At 37.1% G+C, this 26,098-nt stretch overlaps 2 protein-coding genes across 6 annotated transcripts in view; one reads left to right on the top strand and one right to left on the bottom strand.

Annotated features, from left to right (window-relative positions):
• INPP5F (inositol polyphosphate-5-phosphatase F) overlaps positions 1-22,817 on the top strand; it is a 90,428-nt gene extending 67,611 nt beyond the window's left edge. For 2 of the 3 annotated variants that reach the window (XM_012739168.3, XM_076009748.1), the window contains exons 9-20: positions 672-739; positions 6,696-6,820; positions 7,609-7,686; positions 8,572-8,692; positions 10,016-10,144; positions 12,265-12,382; positions 13,937-14,135; positions 16,337-16,408; positions 17,365-17,438; positions 17,867-17,995; positions 18,589-18,676; positions 21,152-22,817. In XM_012739168.3, the coding sequence (XP_012594622.1) occupies positions 672-739; positions 6,696-6,820; positions 7,609-7,686; positions 8,572-8,692; positions 10,016-10,144; positions 12,265-12,382; positions 13,937-14,135; positions 16,337-16,408; positions 17,365-17,438; positions 17,867-17,995; positions 18,589-18,676; positions 21,152-22,301 (2,351 nt within the window). In that variant the 3' untranslated portion in view covers positions 22,302-22,817. The remainder of the gene's footprint in view (positions 1-671; positions 740-6,695; positions 6,821-7,608; positions 7,687-8,571; positions 8,693-10,015; positions 10,145-12,264; positions 12,383-13,936; positions 14,136-16,336; positions 16,409-17,364; positions 17,439-17,866; positions 17,996-18,588; positions 18,677-21,151) is intronic. The other variant, XM_076009749.1, reaches the window with a different exon arrangement.
• A 627-nt stretch (positions 22,818-23,444) lies between these two features.
• Positions 23,445-26,098, bottom strand: part of MCMBP (minichromosome maintenance complex binding protein) — a 54,158-nt gene continuing 51,504 nt past the window's right edge. For all 3 annotated transcript variants that reach the window (XM_076009750.1, XM_012739171.2, XM_012739172.2), the window contains 2 exons: positions 25,623-25,711; positions 23,445-25,195 (listed from right to left, as the gene is read on the bottom strand). In XM_076009750.1, the coding sequence (XP_075865865.1) occupies positions 25,069-25,195; positions 25,623-25,711 (216 nt within the window). In that variant the 3' untranslated portion in view covers positions 23,445-25,068. The remainder of the gene's footprint in view (positions 25,196-25,622; positions 25,712-26,098) is intronic.

Here is a 26,098-nt window from a genome sequence, read left to right as displayed (position 1 = left end):
TTCTTTAATACAGCAAAACAACTTATTTCACAGATTTAAATTGCTGTTGCTTTAAAGAATACTGTGTTGAATGTTCAACTTTGGAAAAGAGTAAATATAGAAAATATTTGTAGAAGCAGAAAATGTCTTAAGATGGAATCTACCAAAAATCGATAAGATGCCTTTACTCAAATATTTCTTCCTAACAGTTGTTTTTTTTAAAAAAATATTGAGCATTTAATTTCTTCCAGTATTTTAACTTTAGTATTGGAATAGCTAAGTCATTTAAATCTAATAACATTACTAAATGAAGTTGATTTTTAAAAATAGTTATATTTGTCTCTTAAAACTCAATTTGTATTTGTGAGAGTTCAGTATAACTTCATTTTTAAAAATGTTTTATAGGGGTTTTTATTCTTATAAGCCACATAAAACCTTTTCAGAGAAGTATACTGATATGTAATCTCATAATTTCAAAGTTTGCACTTTCAGATATGTTTTAGTTTAGTCTAATAGGGCAAAAATCAGATCTTTGGCTTAGCACTTCATTTTTAAATGATGGTTTTAAGACAATCTTGTTACATTTGAGCTGTCAATAAATTATTTAAAAGTAAGAGTAAAGATGGAATAGACACTGATTATCTGTTTTAAACATGGGAAGGAAAAAAAGATTTTGTATCACTTCTTTGTAGGTGAAAAGGAAACTGTTGCCTATTTCTGTGCCCATTTCGAAGAACAACTGAAAATTTACAAAAAACAGGTGGGCTTTGATCTGTAGTAGTAAATGTTCCTTAATATTTAAAAATGTGTATCTTTTTAAATCTCATGAAAATAACATTGTACTATTCATAATTAAGCAAAAACAGTATTTATTATGAAGTTAAAAAACATATAAGCAAAGAGTATTCTTAATATTCTTTAAGAATAATCACTGAGTCAGATACTTTAGACTGTGTTTGGATAACATAAAGAGATTAGACTGCTATCAGTTAATTATTACAATCCAAGAAGTATCTAGACTAAGAATTGAAAGTCATCTCTCAGTACCATCTATACTTCTACCTCCTGGAGATAATAATTTGATGTGTATCTTTCAATATCTTTTTTTTCTCTGCCCATATGTATTCATACACTCAATATAGGAATGCAGTCATATAAACAAGCCAAAATCAATTGAAAACTGTTAGGTGAAATACAAGTTCAGTCATTTCCATACAAGATTAATATGTAACAATCAGTATGCTCTTATCCATTAGTAATGACCAGTCTGAATGTGTAATGCCATGGAATGTATAATGAATGTGTAATGCATTTTTCTTACAGCAACAGAAATAAAACAAGAAGAAGTAGCCTAAAATGTAATAAACTCACAAAAAGATACCATGTATATGGAGAAGAAAAAAAAAAAAAAGAATTACTGAAGAACACAAAAGAAAGCCTGACTTAAATGGAGAGGAAATACCATGTTCCTGGAAGGGAAGACTCAATATTGAATAGATTTCAGTTCTTCCCAAATTAATATATAGATTTTATGCAATCCCAAACAAGGTCTCACCAGGGATATAGAAAGCAAACCCTCAAATTTAAGAAATTTATGAAGTCTGATAATAAGAGATAAAGGCAGGTATTTGAGTTTCAAAAGGAGAATTTCACGTTGTTAGAAGGAAGCATAAGTTGGTACAGCCATTTTTGTATAGTATTATCAATTAAATTAAACATGCTTATACTGTTTAACCCAGTGATTTTACTTTTTGAAAACTATCCTACATGCCCTTTATAAAAATCAGTTGAGATGAATTATGGATCTAAATGTGAAAGGTTAAACAATAAAGCTTTCAGAGGAAAATATAGAACATCTTTTTGACCTGGAGTCTTTTTTTTTTGAGACAGAGTCTCACTTTATTGCCCAGGCTAGAGTTAGTGACGTGGCGTCAGCCTAGCTCACAGCAACCTTAAAGTCCTGGGCTCAAGCAGTCCTTCTGCCTCAGCCTCCCAAGTAGCTGGGACTACAGGCATTGTACCACCATGCCCGGCTAATTTTTTTTCTCTCTATATTTGTTGGCCAATTAATTTCTTTCTATTTATAGTAGAGACGGGATCTCGCTCTTACTCATAAGGCTGGTTTCGAACTCCTGACCTCGAGCAATCCGCCCTCCTCAGCCTCCCAGAGTGCTAAGATTACAGGCGTGAGCCATCACGCCCGGTAGCCTGACCTTGAGTCTTAACCAGAACTTAAGAAAGCACTATTGTCCCATGTTTTCAATGTATTGTTATTTATGATATATTTTATTAGTTGTTTAATAAAGGGTAATGCCCATTTAGGAAATAGTTTTGTTTTTTTTTTTTGAGACAGAGTCTGGCTCTGTTTCCTGGTCTAGAATGCCATGGTGTCAGCTAGTTCACAGCAACCTCAGACTCCTGGGCTCAAGCAATCCTTCTGCCTCAGCCTCTTGAGTAGCTGGGACTACAGGCATGCGCCACCATGCCCGGCTAATTTTTTCTATATATTTTTAGTTGGCCAATTAATTTGTTTCCATTTTTAGTAGAGACAGGGTCTCGCTCTTGTTCAGGGTGGTTTCAAACTCCTGACCTTGAGAGATCTACCCGCCTTGGCCTCCCAGAGTGCTAGGATTACAGGTGTGAGCCACTGCGCCTGGCCAGGAAATAGTTTTTTTAAAAACAATAATAGTATAATGAAAACATTGATAAATTTGACTTTAAATTTATTTTTATTAAAATTTTATCATTTATTAAAAGATACTATAAGTATTATTTATTAAAATTTTGTTAAAATTAAATAGGACTTTAGCCATAATGAAAAAAAAATTGATGTTTGACTTTATTAAAATAAAGAACTTCTGTTTATTAAAAGACATCATTAAGAGAATGGAAAGGAAGTTCACAAAGTGAGAAGATATTTAAGATTATTTGTTGCCTATATGTGACAAAGATCTCATATCTAGATTATATTTTTTAGAACTTTAAATTCATTTAAAAAGATGTGCAACTCAAAAGAATTGAGCAGATTCTTCATGAACAATTATATCCAGAAAGCCAATAAACATATGAAAAGATGTTCTACTTTAGTAATTATCAGAGAGATGCAAATTAAAACCACCACTCACACAATGGAATGGCTAAAATAAAAAATAAGGGAAATACCAAGTTTTGGCAAGGATGTGAAGCAACTGGAACTTTAATAGATAAAAATTTTAGGCCGGGTGAGGTGGCTCACGCCTGTAATCCTAGCTCTCTGAAAGGCTGAGACGGCCGGATCGCTCAAGGTCAGGAGTTCGAAACCAGCCTGAGCAAGAGTGAGACCCCCATCTCTACTAAAAATAGAAACTAATTGACCAACTAAAAATATATATAGAAAAAATTAGATGGGCACAGTGGTGCATGCCTGTAGTCCCAGCTACTCAGGAGGTTGAAGCAGGAGGATTGCTTGAGCCTGAGCCCAGGAGTTTGAGGTTGCTGTGAGCTAGGCTGATGCCACAGTATTCTAGCCTGGGCAACAGAGTGAGACTCTGTCTCAAAAAAAAAAAAAAAAATTTTATCCAAGAGAAGTGTGTCCAATCAAGGAGGCATGCACAAGAACATTCATTATAGCATAGAAACAACCACATTGTTCATCCAGAAAACAGTGGGTAAATAAAGTATGGCATATCTCAAGGATTGAATATAAATGCTTAAAAAGAATGAGGTAGATCTGTGTGTACTTATATGGAAAGATCTTAAAATCACACTGTGGAGTGAGAAGAGAAAACGCTATAATGGCATATGGTATGTTAACCATTTAAAAAAAAATCCCACAAAACAAAATTGTGTCATTTTACATATATGTGGTTATCTTCCATCTGTTCCGTCTATGTCTACACACGTACGGCATGCACATTTACATAGTGAAACATTGTGTGAGCTGAAAGGGCACACACCCAGCTGGTAACCCGGGAGTTGCTTCCAGGGAGGGCTATGGGATTGGGTTGTGGTCAGGAAGGATTTTACCTTATGCTACATGTGCATTTCTTTCGATGTGTTTAGCATATTAACAATATGTATAATTATAAGTGTTAATAGTTACCAAGAATAAACCACATTTTCAATGTAACACACAATCTTAAAAATGAGACAGTACTAAGGTGTGTAAGCAAAGGAAATAACCACTTCCCACGCTTGTCTCTGTTCCCTGCTGACTTTCACATCAATTTTATAGGCGTGTGTATTGAGCAGACGCTTTCTGATTTCTAACAGTACCCAAGCAGTGTTCATTTATCTACCTTCCCCTGGGTAATATCTTTCCAGGGCGCCGGGCCCACGGTTGGTCTGACTCAGCCATGGTGACACCATTGCTCTTGCCAGTGATTGGTGTAGGCGTGGGCCCGCGTGTGTTCACTGGGGATTTGGCCAGTGAAGTATAATGTGGGGGAACTGTCCCATAGGAGGCTTCTGGGGAAAGGTTTCCTGCTCTAATAAAAAGAGACACAGGAACCAGTAATCCCCCTGTGGTTGCCGTGTCCGGGTTTGATGTGGAGCTGCTGCAGCCGTGTCAAGACGGTGAAGGAACTAGCCCCAGGATAAACAATGGGCTGGCAGAATAAATGTACTAGGAACCACTGAATTAAGCCATTCTAGAACACCCTACCTCAACACTTGTTCTGAGATTTGAGTCAATTTGTCATTTGCAGGAAAAAACACCTTGACACATGTATATATACAATTCAAAACAGAAGTAAAAAGAGGGCTATACCATACAGACTATTCTGCACCTATTTTCACTTAAGATCTAATGGCTGTTATTTAATCCATTTCTCCATTGGTAGACCTTTAGGATATACTAGTTATTTTGCTATTATAAAAATTCTTCAGAAAACATCTTTTATTTATTTTGGGACACAAAAATCCCAAAATAAATACATTTCTGGAAATGACATTGCTGGATCAAACAGTATATATATTTAAAGTTGCCACCTACCACTCTGTTGCTCCCAAAAAGATGAAACCAGTTTTTACTCCCAGCAACAGTAGGGACCAGTGCCCATTTCCCCACATATACACCAATGCTGTCTGTATTTAGTATTCACATTTGCCTGTGTAGAGGTGAAAACTAGTTTTGTTTTAAAACTTGCATTCTTTTGGCTATTAAAAAACATGTAGTTTCATGTTTATTAGCTGTTTGTATATTTTCTCACGTGAATCTCCTGTATTCTTTATCTACTTTTTTTCCTTATTGAATTTATAGCACTCTTTATATAGTATTGGTTTTTATGTTGTAGATATATTCTGCTGGGTATTACTTTGATTTTTTTTTTTTTTTTTTACCTTTGCTTATACTGTCATTTGGTACACAGGCTTAAAATTTTTATGTTGTCACATCTGCCCATCTTTTCCTTATTTTTTTTTTTTTTTTTTTTTGAGACAGAGTCTCGCTTTGTTGCCCAGGCTAGAGTGAGTGCCGTGGCCTCAGCCTAGCTCACAGCAACCTCAAACTCCTGGGCTCAAGCAATCCTTCTGCCTCAGCCTCCCGAGTAGCTGGGACTACAGGCATGCACCACCATGCCCGGCTAATATTTTTTTTATATATATATATATTAGTTGGCCAATTAATTTCTTTCTATTTATAGTAGAGACGGGGTCTCGCTCTTGCTCAGGCTGGTTTCGAACTCCTGACCTTGAGCAATCCGCCCGCCTCGGCCTCCCAGAGAGCTAGGATTACAGGCGTGAGCCACCGCGCCCGGCCCCATCTTTTCCTTTATGCCCTCTGATTTTTATGTTATGCTTAGAAAGTCATGCCCCACCCTACAATTAAGAAAACATTTGAATTTTCTAACTTTTTTATAACTTGAAGAAAAAAATATTTAGATCATTAATGCATCTAGAATTTTGTGCAGAATTAATGAGATGTTGAGAGCTGATGTAAGCTTCTCTCCACTCCCCATATAGACAGTTATTCTAGTGCCATTTATAGAATAGTCCATATTTGCCTCCACAGTGGTCTAGTCTTAGATTCCTCAGTGTACATAAATCTGTCTCTGGGCCATCAGTCCTGTTCTACTGAGTCATTTATCTGTTTCTACACGACTACCACAGTTTCGGTTGCTATACATTTAGAGTATATTTTGCTCTCCAATGGGGCAAGTCCCCCTTTATTATTATTTTCCCAATTTTTTCCACATATTTACTCTTACAGATGAACTTTAGAATTAACTTATCAAGTTCATAAAAAGATCCTGATTGAATTTTGGTTGGGATTGTTGAGTGTATAGATTAATTTGGGGAAACTTGACATCTTGATACAATATTGAATCTTGCCATCCATCAACATGGTATGTATTTCCATTTATGCAGGTTTTCTTTTATGTATTTCAGCAAAGTTTTATAGTATTCAGTATGTAAGTTTTATATATTTCTTTTTAAAGTATTCTGGATATTTACAATATTTGCTGTTATAAAGGACCTTGTTTTCATTATGTATTCTAATTGGTTATTGCAGATATATAGAAAAACTATTAATGCTACTGACATAAGCAATTCTGATAAATTTATGAAACAAATGAAAATTTAATTTTGTAGGGAAAAGTTGATGCTTGAGTGGATTACTTTCTAAGCATGGCTATAAAATATTTCTAAAACATAATTCCAAATAAATCATTTAAAAATCACATTATGATTCTAATGTCTCATTAAATTTAATTTTTTCTTTTTCTTTACTCTTACAGGTTATTGTTAACTTGGTAGACCAGGCAGGAAGAGAGAAAATTATTGGTGACGCTTACCTGAAGCAAGTGTTGCTGTTTAACAACTCACACCTCACTTATGTTTCATTCGACTTCCACGAGCACTGGTAAGATGACTTCCTGAGATGAGTTTTGATCAGTTGCAATGTTTGGGGTAGATGCTGCCCCAGAGACCTTTTCTCTTCTCTGCTGGGAAGAAGACATTTTTTCTCCTCGTTGTTAGAAAGGGAAGTATAGCATTTGTTTACATAGTCTTAATTTTCATTTGGGCTTTATTTTGGCTAAAATTTTGAGTTAATTATTCCCAAAATATTTAGTCTTTCTCTTCCAGAATGAGTTCTGTTTTTACTTTGATCACACCGGTTAAAGAACTTCTGGCACATTTCCTTTCTGCTTGAGCCTGAGCAGAAGTAATAGAGTTTCCTTACTTAAAAATTTACCAGGCTGGCTCATCTTCCTGCTCTGTTAGTAATATTTCTTTCCCTGTGGATAAACTGCACTAGAGTTTGCTGTGCAAAAACAACAATCTGTGAATCATTTTGATCATGCTTTTAACTTGTGTGTATTTTGAGAACAAGGTTCTTTTGTCATAATCCTGACTCTAATTTGGGTTAATTTACCTAGGTATTAGAAATTTGATGGGGAAAGAAGCTTTTGATATCTGTAATAATACATTTCAGTGTATTCTTAAGTGTGCTTTTTTCCGCAATCCAGATTAATTAAAAACATTTATATAATTGTCCATATAACAAATGTAGTAATAACCTCATATCCGTACCATAATAATTCTTAAGTTTTCCAAGCTACCTTAAATGTCATATCTTAAGTAAGTTTTAAAAAAATAATTGTATCATCATATTAAATTTTTTTTTCTTTCCTTTGGCATGGGCTTTAGCCGAGGAATGAAGTTTGAGAATGTTCAAACACTGACAGATGCCATTTATGACATTATTCTGGACATGAAGTGGTGTTGGTGGGTATTTCATAACAAGTCATTTTGACAAACTCTTGGTCTGTGAAATATATGTATTTGTCTATACCACTAAGCATTAAAATAATAGTAGCATGCTGAGAAAGCTTTGCTCTGCTTCCTAGTTCCTATTCTTTTCAAGAGAATGCTATTGATCATAGGCAGTGTTAGCTTTGAACTGGGAGAATGTGTCATGCAGTCTGGCAAAATGAAGTGAAATGTTCTGTGGCCGTTCTTTAAGGCTTCTCTTGCTCTGTGGTCCACATTTTATCTTTCTCACCATCCCTAACATGGAAGGCTTAGAGATACTTGGTCTCAGTTTTTAGGCATTTCAAAATTATCAGAAAAGGGAAATGATTCTCAGACTACAAGAGATATAAATTGGCTTAAAGGACAGGAGGGAACATTCGATTAGATTTTAAGACTATGCGGGTGGCCAGAGAAATTAGATGAGCAAGGCATGCTGCATGACTCCTCCCTGGGTGGCAAAGTAAATTAGTCTTTTTCAGATAGTTGAGATGCATTTCTACTTTGAGTCAAAAGGACAAGATGTGTTTTAAAGTGCCTTCCGGTTTCTGAGTGTGTAGGAAAGCATAATTTGGGGTTGTGTCAGTTCTGCCTAATAGTTGTAGGACTTGGGAAAAGTCACTCTTTCTTCCCCTCAGTTGTGTGTTTTTTTAAGTGAGGATAATAATATATTCCTTGCCAAGTTATAGTGTAAATTAACAGTAATGTCTATAAAGGACCCAGTAATGCCTGGCACATAATGATATTACAAGCAAATTAATAGCTAATGCTGCTGTTACTGTTATACTTTTAAACACTGTCTTTTGAAAAACCTATTAAAGTATTTTATATTGTTAAATAATCCATACTATTTTTGAAAAGGGTTGACGAAGCTGGGGTAATATGTAAACAAGAAGGGATTTTTCGAGTTAATTGTATGGACTGCCTGGATCGCACCAATGTGGTTCAAGCTGCAATTTCAAGAGTGGTCATGGAACAGCAGGTAATTTAGAGTCCGTTGGATTGTAAATACTCATTTTATAAATGCTTTTTTCATGAGTACCCAAATAACTAGAATCTTTTTCTTATTCTTTCTCTTTTTTCCCCCAATACTTGCAGTATGAGAACTTTTTCAAAAATGAAATTATCTGTAGAACACTTAATCATCCTTATTGCATTAAAACTTGGAAATAACACTATTCATTAGAAACAAGCTGAACAAAGTTGCATTTTCTTAATTATTTCAAAAATGTGAGGGCCAACGTTTTAAAATCTGTTGGATGGCATTGTGTGTTCATTCACCTTTTTCCTCTCACCGCCAAACTCATCCTTCCCAGGTGTTTGGGACTGGGAGTCTGCACACACTTCTGCTTAGACAGCTGGCTCTGCCAATAGGGGGCGCCAAAGGAAGACGATGAGGCAAGAGGAGGAAAAAGGCACAAGTCCCTTCACCTGTGTTATTTCTGTTGGCACTTGTTGGTTCCTTTGACACCACAAAACCAGCCTCTTCCCTTTGTGCCCCGGCTCTAGGGGTGTGACATCTGCTTCCTTCATTGTCTTCCATCATCTCTGTTATCTTAGTGTCCCCTTTTAGATTTTTCAGCCTTCCAACATCTGGATGACAAAGTCCCTGTGTTAAATTCCCAAGGTAGAAATCCCTAGCATGGTTTCTAGTTTTGTTTCTTATAGAACCTTGTGACTATTCTTTGAGGACATGAATCTGTTCCTCTAATGTAGCATTTAGGCAGCCAGGTTTGAGTTCGAGCCCTGGCTCTGTCATGTACTTGGTGTTGACTCTGTACAAAGAACTTAACCTCTCTAAACCTCAGTCTCATCATCTTTAAAATGGGGGTAATTACAGTATTGATTGCATAGGGTTGTTATGATGATTAAATGAGATAATTTATGTAAAAGCCTTGGCACAGAGTTAACATTTCCTGGGCACTTGACTTCTCTGCTACTATTAATATTATTACTGTTTCTTTTTTTCCAGTCATGCTGTGATCAGATAATACCATTGTTTCTATGTGCTTTTTTGATACATTCACTACAAAGGCGAATTTAAAACAGACAAAATATAATAGTATGATCCTACACATTAAAACTTATATCAAAACAGTATATTTCATTATATTTATTCAGCTGTAGCATTTCATAAAGCTGTCTTTCAAGCAGTGCTTAATTTTTAAAAAGTATGAAAAGACCATTTTTAAAAATTGAAGGGTCCTGAATTGTATATGAATATGTTTCCTTTTTCTGTAGTACGTGTTTTATGCTATGGTTTCCTGACTTACATACTGTTAATCCACCAATGTGTTCATTTTAGCTGAAAAAATTAGGTGTGATGCCCCCGGAGCAGCCATTACCTGTGAAATGTAATCGGATCTACCAGATAATGTGGGCTAACAATGGTGACTCCATTAGCAGACAGTACGCTGGGACGGCTGCTCTGAAGGTAAATACCTGCAGCAAGCATTTGTGGATCATTTTGTAGGACACAGGGTTAAAAAGGTACGTAGGCTACAGGTGTTAGGTCTGGGTAGTTGAATCCTTTCTGGAATGTTTTGCTAAGGCAGGGGTCAGGGGCCAGGTAGTGTGACTCTAGCAGGACACCCATTAGATCAGAGGAAGAAGGGGGGGCTGTGTGGACCCGAGGAGGAGCATATGCTGTCTTGGGAGGGGCCGGTTTGCTCTTTCTTGTGAGGTCCTGTGTTGTCAGATCTTCCATTTTTTCAAGGAGGTCTAGATATAGAGAATTTTATGTGAAATGATTAGTTTTCAAAATTGTGTATAGGCAGGCCAGACGCGGTGGCTCATGCCTGTAATCCTAGCACTCTGGGAGGCCAAGGTGGGAGGATCGAACAAGTGCAGGAGTTTGAGACCAGTCTGAGCAAGAATGAGACCCTAAAGAAATTAGCTTGACAACTAAAAATATATATAGAAAAAATTACCTGGGCATGGTGGTACATGCCTGTAGTCCCAGCTACTTGGGAGGCTGAGGCAGAAGGATCGCTTAAGCCCAGGAGTTTGAGGTTGCTGTGAGCTAGGCTGATGCCATGGCACTCTAGCCCCGGCAATAGAGCAAGACTCTGTCTCAAAAAAAAAAAAAAATTGTGTAAAGGTAACACACGTCTACTGGTGGGATTAGGCCCCCAGTATGATACTTTGTCTTCACTGAGTTTGTATCCCAGACTTGCCTCTTAAAAGCTCTGTGACCCGGGACTAGTTGCTTAACCTGTCTCATTTGTCAAATGGGAGTAATACTAGGCCTAGTTCAAAAGATTGTCGTGGGATTATATTCATTAATGCATCATAGTAAATGCTGAAGAAATGTGGGTTATAATAACAAAAAATATTGTTATTGTAAATAAAGTCTTTTGAAGATCCTACAGAGCTAGTCTTCACAGAATTTTAAGTTAAATGTAAAATATAGTCCCTAGTAACTAAGTAGTCCCTTTTGAGGGCATTGTCCTTGTGGGCAATAGGAAGTGGTTGAATTAGTTTAAATTAGGTTTATATTAATCATTGTTTAAGGTAATGGTTCATTTCAGGATATTTCTTATAACAAATTGTACCATCAAGGACTCAACAGATTTCAGATAGTCTTTCTTTTTGGTTGAGTGGTAAACATCAAAAGCATTTTATTAAATAAGGAAAGTAAACTTTAGAAGTCCTTGTATAAGTTATTGTTTAATAAGAGAAATACTTTTTTTCCCTTTGAATCTAAACTTCTTTGGGATCAGCATCCATGATCTCTTCTGTAATAGGTACTTGTTGCTGCACTAATATTCCCTGTGAATGGCCTAATAGGCAGCATGTTCTTCCTAAACTGTCAGATTTAGAACAAGGCCTGAGATTTCTGAGATTGACTTGGATAGAAATAGTGGGGTTTGAATGAGGAAAAAGAGAGACTGTACCTTCCTTGCCTCAAGTTTAAGTCACCACCTCTCTAAGGACTTCCTCTGACGCCTTTGTTGAGAAAAACAAGAGAAACAAAACAATTTAAATCTTCATTGGATTGTTCTACAGGTGATTGTAATATTCAGTGAGGTATGGAAACCCCTGGCCTTGCTCTCTATCCACATCTACACACACACACACAGGTTAAAGCCTATTGTAATAAACTCTAAGGAATTGTCCATGTTTTGTACATCAGAAATTTGGTTTTTGTAGTTTCATACCTTAGGTTTAAAAAAAAAAAAAAAAAATTTGGTTTTTGAATATTATACCAATTTGAGGCTTGACATTTTTATTGTTTTTGTGTTTGTTATATAATTGGTTTTGGCCTGTAAATTCTAGAAATTCTACAATTTGCCAAAAATGGCTTTACCCTAAAGCACTATCTAACTGTGAAGACCTGATGCCACAAATAACATGTGTAATTATTTGACATACTTGGATCAGAGTCAGATACTAGTAGATATTTTAACTACACTATTTGAAAATTATAAAAGTTATAGTTTGGAAATTATAAAAGCCTGTAGAATTCCAGTCTTGAACTGAAAGCCCACAACTGATTTTGGGAGAACATTCTTGTGTTTGAATAAATGGTCACAATGCCTTTTTGTTTGACAGGGTGACTTTACAAGGACAGGAGAAAGGAAGTTAGCAGGAGTTATGAAAGATGGAGTTAACTCAGCAAATAGGTATTACCTCAATCGATTTAAGGATGCTTATAGGCAAGCTGTTATAGGTAAGGAACAGAAATGTTTTTCTTTTCTTAAAATTTTTATTCCTTCTGTGACTAACATTTTACAGAAACCGACTTCATTAACTTAACTCATGTTTTGTAATATACTTGTGTTTCTGTATTGAGCATCTTACCCAATAAATCAAATTCAAGTTTTGCAAGATTAGAATTTGAAATATTTTGGACTGGAGCAACAAAAGAAGCCATTTCCACACATAATTGTCTGTTTGCTACTCATGTAACGGAAAACAGGATTTTTGAATCTCCTGGGGTGTGGAATAAGTGCCCTAAACCTCCACAACTAAGAACTTCTTATTCTGTTTGCTTTCATGTAATGCAAGGCTAAGAAAACTGGATGGTTCTTCTCTTCCTCTACGCCATTTATCCTATGTTCTTGATGTGGACAAATCCACAAGTCCTTTTTGATAGCATGGTTTAACAGGATTTTAGGGTACCAGATTTAGAGATTATCCTAACCAATTTATTTTTTAGAAGAAGTGGAAGGCTAGATGACCCAGTAGAATTTGTGCATTGACATGTTTTTAATTTCCATGAAAATATTACCTTATAGGATTAAAGTAAGTGGAGAATATTCTGGATTAGAACCAGATGTAACATAGGTGATCTGTGGTCCCCACGAATCTTTTTAAAATCCCATTTTCTCCCCTGATTATTTAGCATACACATTAGTCTAATAGGGCCTAAGTACAAGCCACTTAGGAATTTCTGATGTAAAGAAGACGTCTGATTTATTTGACAGAGATGGGGGCAGCGGTGGTGCATGCTAGTGACTACAGAATAGCACAGGGTTTAGCAGTTTATTTAAGGAAAAAAATAAGGTACCTTGCTTCCACTAGTTGATCTAGCAACTGAGTTTTGTCACTGAGGACCCAATTGTCCTCCCCAATTGTTCTCAATTGTCCTCCCCCCAATTCAGCCATTTATAGTGTCAGCTTCCTCCTGATCCCCCCCTGAATGTGCTCTCCTCAAGGTTGAGAGAGAGAAGGAAGTAGCAGTCTGGGCTCATCACTTCCCTTTGTAGGGCCAGTTGGCAGATCTACTTTCCCAGAAGCCTCCTTGAGTCTCATTGTCCCAAATAACTGCTGGGAATGGGAGTATAATGATATATTAAGGCCTGAGCTGCATGCCCCACCAAGAGGAACTTATTAATAGTTTGTCTATTCAGATCTTTTGCTCATATTTTAAATTGGCTTTTTATTATTGATTTGTAGGAGTTCCTTCTATATTCTGGATACAAGTTCCTTACCCAACAAATGAGTTGTAAATATTTTCTCCTGTGGGTTATCTTTTCACTTTTGTGATGGTGCCACGTGAAACACAAAAGTTAATTTTGATGCTGTCTAGTTTGTCTCTTTTTTCTTCTGTTGCTTATGATTTTAGTGTCACATCTAGAAAATTATGCCTAATGCAATGTAACAAAGATTTGTGTGTTTTCTTCTAAGGGCTTTTATAATTGTAAGTCTTACATTCTCTTTTGTTTTTAAAAAATGTATTAGTAAACTAAGATGATGATAGATATTAACACTTCTACCCTAGATCTGATGCAAGGCATTCCAGTGACAGAAGATCTTTATTCCATATTTACCAAGGAGAAAGAGCACGAGGCTTTGCATAGGGAAAGCCAGAGAAGCCACCAGGAACTCATCAGCCAGCTCTTACAGAGTTACATGAAGTTACTACTTCCTGATGATGAAAAATTCCACGGGGGCTGGGCCCTCATTGACTGCGACCCCAGGTGAGTTGGACTTGTCTCTTGGTGACTAAGTGCTCACCGCGGATGCTCGGTCCTGGCGCGGAGGCGGGAATGGCCGTGCCCTGCCGCCCTCGCCCGCCCTCCCGCCGGAACTGTCCAGCACGGGCCGCCGGCTTGCCGGCTGCCCTCGCCGGTGCTTCCCGTCGGCGAGCGCGGGTCGCGGCTGGACGGCCACCGGCAAGGCCCGGTGCGACCGCTCCGGCCGTTCCTGGCCTCCTCCCACCCCGTTACGGCGGGGAAACCTGACTTCGTTGGCAGCGTGACGGCGCCCGGCCGCCGGCGGCGTCTCCAGGAGCCAGCTCCGTGCAACTTCGCGGCCCCTCAAGTCACGCGCCCCTTTCGACCCGCGGCAGCCGAGTGCCAGGCGCTTAGCAGCCACGTCCCTTAGGCTTGTGGTGATGCAGGGGACGGACACTGCCGCGGTGCCCCTCCAGCGCCCCCCGACCCCCAGCGTCCCCTCGAGGCGCGAACAGTCCCGTGTAAAGGCAAGGCGTGAACGAATTCTCGCGGGAGCTGGCCACCTGGACACCCCTACCCACTGGAGGGCTCGGGACGCGCTGGACGAGATGCGCATGCGCGCTGGCAACCGGAAGCGGGGGCGGAGCTAGGCTCGTCCCCTGGGCGTGACTTGGCGCGGCCGCGTCGCGCAGCTGCTGCAGTCGCCGCATTGGCTCGCGGGCGCGAGCTCGGGTGCGGGCCGCCGTCCGAGTGAGGGCTTCAGGCGTGGACGGATGGACTGACTGACGGACCGACGATGCCGCGCTCGCACAGGCCGCCCCCGGGGCAGCGGGCCACCACCGCGGCCGCCGAGCCCAAGTCTGACAGTGTGCTCGCTATGACTTTCAAGATATTTCTCCTTTTTGCAGGACTTATGGTTAAAGTTCCTGTCGGGTTATATTTTTCCTGCAAACTACTTCTTTTCCAAAGTCTGATGTTAATGTCCCCTGAAGACAGCGCCTTCTACGCGACTGTTGTCGCAGTGGTCGGGCTACATGTGGTACTAGCGATTTTTGTGTTCATAGTGTGGAAGGAGGGCTTGCCCCAGTGGCGGGAAAACAAAAATGAATAGAACAGCTCTCCTGCAAAGCTGCAAACCTGGGGGTGGGGTTGGGAGGGGACTCCCTAAAGGGTTTTTTCTTCTTGTTCGTGTTTCATTTTTTTTTTTTTTTTTTTTTTTAATTTTAAGGGGAAGGGTGGTTGGGGAGGGTAATTAAGTATTTACTGTAGTTAGGAAAGTAAAAATGGGGGGGGGGCTGACATTTTTCGACCGCTTGTTACGTGCCCAGTGCTTTTCTTTAAGGACATAATGTTTTTGACTGAGTATCATGTTTAGCTGATGTAAATATTAATGCCAAAATAGGAAACTAAGATAAAAGTAATACTGTAATTAGTAGCAACAGAATCTATTTCATAGTAAAATTATGTGTCGTGACGTAATTTTTATGGCTCCGCTCGAGCTCAGTTTTCAGAGTGCACGTAAGTATCAAGGCACAAGACTAAATTTCATTTTACGGTGTTTTCAAGTGAAGCTGCTAGGATCATTGAATGTATAATTTTCTTTTTTCCGTTGATTAACTGGTGCTCAGATTTTGGCTCCTAGAATCCATATGTGTGTTACCGGGTTTTGGCGTCTTACTATCTCATTCATTGCTTTACCCGAAAATTGAGGTGAATTTGTTATTTTAGAGTAAGATTCTATTAGACTTAAGCTGCAACAAGGTGCCACTGATGTAGAAAACTGCAGTTCAAGATTTTGGTAGATCCTTCCCTGCAGTACCTGTTAAACAATGACATAATTCTTACGCAAATTAAGTATGTGGTTTAAGTTTCACCTCACAAATGATTTTTTTCATTATCTTGTTTTTCAGTAGCATCTTGATATGGTCTAGGGAATAGGTATGAAATCCTCAGGCAGAAATATTGGTACTTCTTACGGTGGCATTTGGAGACCAGTATGAGAATGCAGATTGTTCTACACTTTTTGTTGTTTTTTCAAAGATTTTTCAAATGGATAGATTGTATTATGTTTAGCTTCAGAAGTAGAACCGATTGATTATTTATTTGATTTTCTTTTTTTCCGTTCGCCAATCTTGTGTCCTAAGTGGTTCTGCTGTAGAAATATTCTTGGCAAAAAACGCAGATGAAAATGAAAATATTTAATTCCCTGTGTCATGTTTGTTTAGCCTCATCGATGCTACTCACAGAGACGTGGATGTGCTGTTACTGCTTTCTAACTCTGCCTACTACGTGGCCTAGTAAGTTGCTTACTGATTTAAAGCTTTTGGTTTTTTAAACTTGAGTAAATTTCCTTCTTAGAATTTATTACAAAAAATGTAAGAATCTGGTTTTATTGTATATTTTATGCAGCCTTATTGAACCCCTTTACCTTTTTATAACTGTTAACATCATTCTGACCTCCTTTTATGGTTTGAAAATGATTTTAGTTAAAATCAATGTTTATTTAATATTGTGTTCTTTTAGCATTTAGTATTATTTCCTATATATCTCCCAGGTTTTGATGTACTCCATATATTTTTGTCATTAATGGTCATATATCACTGTTTGTAATACTATAATGTATATTCCCATTGTTAGGTATTGAGTTACTTCCAATTTTTTGTTATTATGAATGATGCAGCTATCTTTATGCAGATAACTTGTGTGTGTGTGCACACATACGCATGCGTGCTTCTCTTTGGTTACAAGGGTATGATGAATTATATGATTTTTGTGATTTGTTACATTTATCTCCAGAAAGACTACTGATTAACAATGCTTCTAGCAAAATAAAAGTAATTGTTTCCTCAGCCCAGATGCCTGTTGGCATAGATCACATGGATTTTTCATTTGATTTTGGATATCAAATTTATCTGCTGTATTATTCCCAAATACATGGGGGGAGGTGTTTTGCCTTTTAGATTAAGTTTTAGGTTCATTTTCATTTTATACAAGTTTTTATAAAACTGAGAGATTATTTTTACCTTGTAATTGATTTTTTTTTTACTGTAAGATCTACAGACTGATTTTTCTTTAGCCATTTTGAACTATATATGTTATTCTTGTTTAATCAAGTTTTTAAAATAGTTATGTTTAACTCAACAGGTACTATGGAAGATTAACTGCATGTAATAGTTTGCAAGTATTATACCTCAGGTGACAAACCAAATATGCTTTTTGATTTTAACCCTCTTTTATTTTTCCATTTATCTAGTTATGATGATGAAGTTGATAAAGTAAACCAGTATCAACGACTAAGTTTAGAAGACCTGGAAAAAATAGAAATAGGTAATTTTTAACATACTAACAAAGTGTCATAGAAAGCAAATGGTATTGCTTCTGAGAGTGGCTCAAATTATTTAGGCAACTGGTATAACATCTGTTAGAAACCAGAAAGGGATATTCCAAGCCATCTATTTCTTAGGACTTCCTTTCTATTTTTAGAGGTTAGTGACAGATGTATAATCTAATGATAATAACCCTATTCCTTTTATTATTTACACCTTGTAAAGATTAGTTCAAATAATTGAAACAGTTTTTATAGCCTCATCAAACCAAACGATCATGGTAAGCTCATATTTTTTGTGCTCTCATTTAGATTATAAAGAAAAATGGGTTAAATACCTAATTGATGAATGTGTGTTGGTCTTTTGGATATAGAAGTAAGCAAATGTTATGGGAATGATATAACTACACATATTCATTTGGGTTTTTAGGTCCTGAACCCACTCTTTTTGGGAAGCCAAAGTTCTCCTGCATGCGATTGCACTACAGATACAAAGAAGCAAGTGGTTATTTCCACACACTGAGAGCTGTAATACGAAATCCAGAAGAGGATGGAAAAGGTAAAAAGAAGAAAAGATGAAAGTATTCAGTGATAACTTTGTATCTGCTCTTACAAGCCCAAATAGAACTGGGACATTTTATACTGTAACCAACTGGAATGAGAACTGATCCAGGGAATAGCTTTGGGATGTGAGACAGTGAAATAGCAACTGTTTCCAGCAATGCAGGGAGATTATTTGAATGGATTATGTGGTTTTTGGCAAGGGGCGATATAGTGGGGATTCTCTGTGTGTTTGGCCTTATCAGAAGCCATATAGGTGCCAGGGCTTTTCCTACCTCATGTTTCTCTTGTGGATAATAGTCGGGACCATACCTGTCTTGTATATAGCTCTTTCCTTGGCATCTAGTACAGTGCAAACACAAGTTTTAATTCTGGTTGATTTAGTTCTTTGCTTTTCTGTTAAAATTTGTTTTAGAACATTTTGAATTAGTTGGGGGACTAGTGAACAGGTAGTAGTTTTTTTTATAAATTATAGCAAATGAATTTGTACTGTACAACCACAAATTTCGTTCAAGGTTGTATGAGTTAGAACTGCTATTTTTTTTAGTATGTTTTTGGAGAAATTGCCAAGCAGTTATCTCTGGGTTTCAGATACCCTTCAGTGCATTGCAGAGATGTTGCAGATCACCAAGCAAGCCATGGGATTGGATGTACCTATAATTGAGAAAAAACTTGAGAGGTGAGTATACTACTTCTCTCAAGATTTTCTTTGGGATTGTCTCCCAAGAATAGACATTTATTATCTGAGGTCTTATTTCTTTAAAAGTATTTGCAGCAGGGAGTTGGGAGGGGATCACATTAGGGTAATGTGTTGGTATTTAGAGAGGTAAGTATCAAATATGTTTGGATCAAAAAAATAATACTTTTTGTTTAAATTCTGTATCTATATAATTTTCAGATAATTTTTAGATTTACAGAAGAGTTGCACAGATAGTGTTTCCATTTTACCCTTCATTCAGCTTTCTTTTATGTTACATCTTACGTAACCATAGGACATTTATCAAAACTAAGAAATTAACCTTCACACGATACTATTAACCAAAGTACAGAACTTATTAGGATTTCACGTTTTTCCACTCATGTCCTTTTTCCATTCCAGGCTCCCACATTGCATTTAGTTGTCTCCATAGCTTCATTTAATCTATGTTCCTCAGTCTTCCTTTGTCTTTTATAACTTTGACTCTCTTGGCCAGTTATTTTGTTAAACATCCCTCAATTTAGGGTGTTGAGATGTTTTTTCATGATTATGCTGAGGTTATGCCTTATTGAGAAGGACACCATGGAAATAATGTGCACTTTTCAGTGCATCACGTTGTAGGGAGGGGAAGACGTGACATCCATGTCTTACTGTTGATATTAACCTTGATTACTTGGCCAAGGTGGTGTCTGCCAGGATTTTCCACTGTAAACTTACTGTTTTCCCCTTTATAATTACTATTTGGGGGGAGATCCTTTGAGATTATGCTAATAATATAGTTTCTGTTGAAACCTACTATTTTCATAAGCACTAGTCAGTGGATCTTGTCTATAGTAATTATTCCTATGGTGATTTAATTGTGGTTTTTCTAATTCCCTCATTCCTTCTATACTTGTTAATTAGAATTCTTTTATAAGGGAGGTTTGATTCAGTAGAATGGGAAGTTTTAAGATGCTTAATTGTAGAAGTGTCTTCCAAAATCTGTAACCCCTTTGGAGGGAGTTTTGACTTTTGTTATTATTATTTTTATTCCCTGGTTGGCTACATGACTCATGCTTCAGTAATATTGGCCTATATGAAAATTGATCATGGCCAATTTAAATTTTTATATGTAATTTTTAAGAACTATATTATGGAAAAATTTTGAGCTATATAAAATTCACACAAATTACTATAACACAGCCACTATTGTGTAGTTATATAATACATAAAAATACATTTGCTCTTTCCCCTCCAATTTGTTTTTTTAATAACAAGGCCTCTAAGTATAAACTATTTCATCTACTACAAAAAAAATAATCTCCAATTTTGGAATAAAAACTGGCAATACAGGACTTAATGAATTTTACAGTATAAATACCATGTATACGTGAGTGGGTTTACGAGGTTAATTTTGAGTGTACTTCGTTTGCCATAGATGATAACTTGACAGGTAACTCATTTAAGATGCCCGTGGTTGCTATCATTTTCATATAGTTTTTTCTCAGTTCTTGTATACATTTGCAACCTATACAGGTTAAACCTTTTGTATATATTTATATATTTAATATCCTTTCTTGGTGAACACTATATGCATTTTCCATATTACTATAGAATTTATAACTATCATTTTAATAGCTGCCTACTGTGATCTGTTTGCAAATATCTTGTGTGGATTCAGAACATGGACTCCGACTGGTCAGACTTTTCACCCTTTAACCTTGGGAGAGATACTTAGTATTCCTTTACTTCAACTTTGTTATCTGTAAGATAAGATAATAAAGTCTGTGTCAGAGTTGGATGGATTGAATGATGACGTACTTAGAATAACACCTGGCACACAGCTGTTAAGCCCAGTTGCTGCAGGCTTTTTTTCCTTTTATAAAGTCATGGCCGGGCACGGTGGCTCACGCCTGTAATCCTGGCACTCTGGGAGGCCGAGGCGGGCAGATTGCTTGAGGTCAGGAGTTCGAAACCAGCCTGAGCAAGAGCGAGACCCCGTCTCTACTATAAATAGAAAGAAATTAATTGGCCAACTAATATATATAGAAAAAATTAGCTGGGCATAGTGGCACATGCCTGTAGTCCCAGCTACTTGGGAGGCTGAGGCAGGAGGATCGCTTGAGCCCAGGAGTTTGAGGTTGCTGTGAGCTAGGCTTGACACTATGGCACTCACGCTAGCCTGGGCAACAAAGTGAGACCCTGTCTCAAAAAAAAAAAAAAAAAAGTCATGACAGATATCCTTGTCATGTATTTTTTCGTGTTTAGGATAATTTCCTGAGATTAGCATCCCAAAATTGGGAATCCAATTTAAAAGGTGTGAATATTGATTGTTGTTTATCAATTAGCTATGCATTGTTTTCAACCAATTAGAACCAGTTTCTTGAAATAAGCAAAATGTTTTCACTTCTATTAATAATTGGAACTGGTGTCTTGGATTTCATGGAGAATTAACTATTTTTCTGTTCTAATTTGTAGGAAGAGCAGTAAACCTCACGAAGACATCATTGGTATCAGATCTCAGAACCAAGGCTCTTTGGCCCAGGGAAAAAATTTTTTAATGAGCAAATTTTCATCTCTAAATCAAAAAGTGAAGCAAACCAAATCTAATGTAAATATTGGCAACCTACGAAAGCTAGGAAACTTTACAAAACCTGAAATGAAAGTTAACTTTCTAAAACCAAACTTAAAAGTAAATCTTTGGAAATCAGATAATAGTCTTGAAACCATGGAAAACACAGGAGTGATGGATAATAAGGTCCAGGCAGAGTCTGATGGGGACATATCTTCAGATAATGACTCATACCACTCTGATGAATTCCTTACAAATTCCAAGTCTGATGAAGACAGACAACTAGCTAATTCTTTAGAAAGCGTAGGGCCAATAGATTATGTTCTTCCTAGCTGTGGTATTATTGCTTCAGCACCTCGATTAGGCAGTCGATCCCAGTCTATTAGCAGCAATGATATTAACATCCATGCTCCTTCAGAGATTACTGTTGCTCATGGGAGTGGGCTTGGAAAAGGCCAGGAGTCTCCTCTGACGAAAAGTCCTTCTGCTGACAACATACACATACTGACTAACTTTGCCAAGCCTGTGGATATTTACTGCCACAGATTTGTGCAAGATGCACAAAACAAAATGACCCAGCTGTCAGAGACCAGATCTGTGTCTCAGCAGGCTGGTGAGGAAGGAAACCAAATGACCAATCAAGTTCCTAATGAAGAAACACAATCTGAATCAGCGGAACAGACACCCTCCCGACCATCTCAATTAAATGTGTCTTTTTCTGCAACAGGTCCACAGTTTTTGTCAGTTGAACCAGTACATTCAGTCTTATCTCAAAAGACCCCCAGCTCCGGTTCCAGTATGCTTGAACTTGAGACAGGGCTTCATGTAACTCCTCCTTCAGAAAGCAGTAGCAGAGCAGTCTCTCCCTTTGCAAAGATTCGAAGTTCCATGGTCCAGGTTGCTAATATTACCCAAGCTGGATTAACCCATGGGATAAACTTTGCAGTGGCAAAAGTTCAAAAGAGTCCTGCAGAACCTGATGTGGTTAATGAAGTCCAGCAAAATGAACTTAAAAATATGTTTATACAATGTCAGACACGTATAATTCAGATTTAGTTCTTAGCCACAAAGAATCCTTCCATGGCTTTTATTTAAAAATTTCAAAAGTTTTCACATATTAGGGTATTTAAACTTGTACCGTCTGAATTTAGGGGTCACAAATTTCTGTTTTTTGGGAAGAGTTTTAAAAGATGTTTGAACCTGAGCAGATTTCTAAATTTGAGAGCCAGGACTATAGAAGTGCATCACCCTAGAATGGGTAGACCTGAGTAGCGTATACACTACAGAGCACTTTGCTCACTTGAAAGAATTCAGGAACAGGTCACTTTGGGACGTAACCTGAACCTTTGTTGGACATGGACATCTGCCTCTAAACCACATAGTATGAAAGTTGGAGTATTTCAGCAAGTATCAGTTTGTCTCTTGTCTTTAGAGCCTTACTCTGTTGTGATTCTCAGCTGAACATTATGTCTATTGTAACTTTGATAAGCATTCCACTTTTGTTATTTATTAGTGGTATCTTTTTTTGAAGTCTCAAATCTTGTGACTATTAAAGTACCATTGTAATTTAAAGTGACAGTGTGTGTTAGAATTCCTTGCATAACATTTATGGTAAATTTGTCATAATTCAACACTTGGTCTGAGCTGTTCCAAATATTTCACTCCTTTGAAGTCTTCTCATGATCTCAGAAATGCCATGGATCACAAACTTTTAAAACCAAAACACTCTAAACTGAATGCTTTATTCTGTTGCTACCAACTTTTCTTCTGGGTCTCGAAAATAGAGTATTCCCAACAAAGAAAGCAAAAGCCAAGGTAAGTGATGAAATATCCATGTTTAAGCTCCACCAAAATTAGTTCCAAAGAGATTTTTCAAAACTAAAATTACCATAAAGCAGTGTTTAGTTCCAAACAGGGTTATATACATGTTTGTTCAGTTTCCTGGTCATTCATATGGGACTAACATCTTGCCTTAAATCACAGCAACAAACTTGATTGTCCACATGTATAGGCAAGGGAGAAAAAGCTCTGCAGTGGAGAGTTCCACTGTGCTGCCTGGGTGGACCTTGAGTAGGAGGGTATCTCCCTCCACACTTCCATTTAGCTCTGTCATGTTTTTCTACCAATAGGACACAATCTTTTTTCACACAAGATTACATGGGATGCTGAATCTTACAGTTCATGAAGAAAAGCCCAAGGTACTGGTAATTTGAGAAGTTTTATTTATTGGAAAGAGGTTCTTTCAAGGGAACTTTTCTCCAAGACCAAGGAAATTATTTTTCTTTGGTGAATTACAATTTACATTGGCACAATAAACACATGGTAACTAATCTACTTTGTTCTAGGACAATTAAAGAAAATGTATTTCATTCTCATAGATCCAGTTAAGCTTTCATTTTATTTCTAAAAGTTTAAGGAAGGCTAGTCTATCAGTTATAAAAATGAAAACCAGTTAGAATTCTAATATAAACATTATTTACATTAGTTTATAAAAATAGATTTGAATTTAGGAAAAGTTAATATTGAACTAGTAATTTTTACTTCAGTTCATTAGGCATGAATTCCTTGGTTTTTCAAGGTTGACCCTGTTTCCTTGGTTAACAATGTCAATTTAGGCCTCACAGGAAGTTTTAAGGGATCATTTAATTCATCTGTTTCCAACTAGGTAAGTTACTTACTAGAAGAAATTAATCTTTATACATACCATTCATAGCTTAAAGTAACATTCTAACCTTTCTGAAGATCCTTGTTGCCACAATTTATATTACTTATAGTAATAATGCTCTGATATTTTTGTTCCTTTAAAAGTTGGATATTAAAACTAATCGGTCTGGGGAAAACCTACCTGCAGTTGTATCAGGCTGTTACTGGAGAAGCAGATATTAGTTGATCTAACACGTTTAGAACTGATAAACTCATAAAAAGCTAAAAATCGAATACAATCAACCAAAGTAAATGAAGCATATTAGGAAGATAATTAAAAACCATTCTTTCTAAAGAGGTACTATTTTGTTTTCATACTTGGGCAAAACTTTGTAGGGTAGCATTCCCTTAAAAGTGTGGTTCCCAAATGCACTGGGATATAATGAGAAAAATAAGGACAATGTAGTGGGGTTTATCTGATGTTCTGAGATTGTCCTTTTATGAAAAAGAAGCGATAATGCAGTTCTTTCAGATTACTTGGTAAAATAAATTGATAACCCTATAGTCCCCCCAAAAATGTGCAAGTATTACTGCTGATCCATGAATTCCAAAAATTTGGGAGCCACTACTGTGCAAAAGATGAGTTTTTCAGACTGTTAATAACTGTTAAGTGGAAAAAAGTTTCTGTGGCCAAGTGCCTGGGAAATGACAATACAGAATTTCACATGGTCCTGTGAATCAATGGCAATCACAGCCCATTCCCATAACTTAACTACTGAGGACAACCAGCCCCACTGTTAATTGGAAAGACAGAAATATGAAGTACACAATTCTCATATGAAATTAACACCAGCAATTCAACAGAGTCTGGCCTATGACTTATCTGAAGCTAAGGAAATGGTATAATCAGCAACATTAGTCAATATTAAACTTTTAATATCAAATACTTTTTTTTACATCATTACTAATTTATATAATTATAAAACAAACTTGAAAAGCTCCATAAAACCAGTAAGGTAAAAGCCCTTACTGAATATCATATAAACTTCAGATGTTACCAGGCTTAATTTCAGGAAAAGTCATTGGTTTGTGATACAAATTATCTATAAAACTATGTGGTATAAATGATATTTGAATTTTACAATAATGCGACTACAATTTGCCCATTGGCCTCCGATCTTTAAAGTTCATTTCCATTCACACACTGTTGCTGCTGAAGCCTGGTTCTTCTTAAAGATTCCAGCTGCTTTGCTCTTAGCCATCGTTCCCTTGACAGTGTTGTCTGACCAGCACTGAGAGACAGACACCTGGTGTGAAATACAGAAACAAATTTAAGTCTAGAGCTAGCATAGTAAGTTTTTAATTTTTTTCTAAGACCTAGGAATACTTTTTAAATGTAACAGTCCATGTTAGGAGACAAGACCATCTACACAAAAGTGTAGCTTACACAAAAGTCAACAGCCAAGTTATACTTCTACAAAGGCATCTTTTAAGAGTCAGAATTGGAGGGTGGCTCACTCTTTGAAACTTAGAGAACAAGCAGCATGCCTGTTTCACTGAAGAAATCACTAGCCAAACGTGATTATTGATCCCCCTCAATAAGCCCTTTTACACGATGTTACTAAAAGGAAAGTTCGTGTCCGTTTTTAGAAGTCTGCCTTAGTTAATGCTGAATAAATCAAGAGACTTATACACAGCTTGCTGAAAAAGCAATTATAGACATGCACTACTTACCGAGCCACCACAAGCAGCTGGTGGAGATCATCAGCGGTGATGCTCTGAGGGTCATTCTTACGCATTTCCACAAAGTCATCCTCAACTGCCTTTATCGAAAGAGTAAATGGTCTTTAAAACTACCCCTTAATGAACAACTTTAAGAAGAAATGACATTTGTGGTGGTGTAAGGTTAAGGAAAGTAACATGGATCCTTGACTACTTTAAAAATGAGGATGTCAGCCTTGCCTTAGACAAAAGGAGACAATATGGGTAAAAACACTGACAACCAAAACTTTATACTGATAAAATGATGCTATTGATGAAAATATTCTAAACAAAATAATGAAACTCAGTTTAATTTGAGAAAGTCACACAAACATACAAATCAGCAACTAGCACAGCAAACACGATGCTTTTCAACAAATGGAAGAGTGATACTAGTGAAATGGCAGAGCAAGGACCTCTAAAACTTGTCTCCACCATTAAAGCAACAG

The sequence above is a fragment of the Microcebus murinus genome, chromosome 14, assembly GCF_040939455.1.
Source record: "Microcebus murinus isolate Inina chromosome 14, M.murinus_Inina_mat1.0, whole genome shotgun sequence".
In the NCBI taxonomy this organism is placed as follows: Eukaryota; Metazoa; Chordata; class Mammalia; order Primates; family Cheirogaleidae; genus Microcebus; species Microcebus murinus.
Note: the sequence above shows the minus strand (reverse complement) of the source record. Positions and strands in the feature narration are given on the sequence as shown.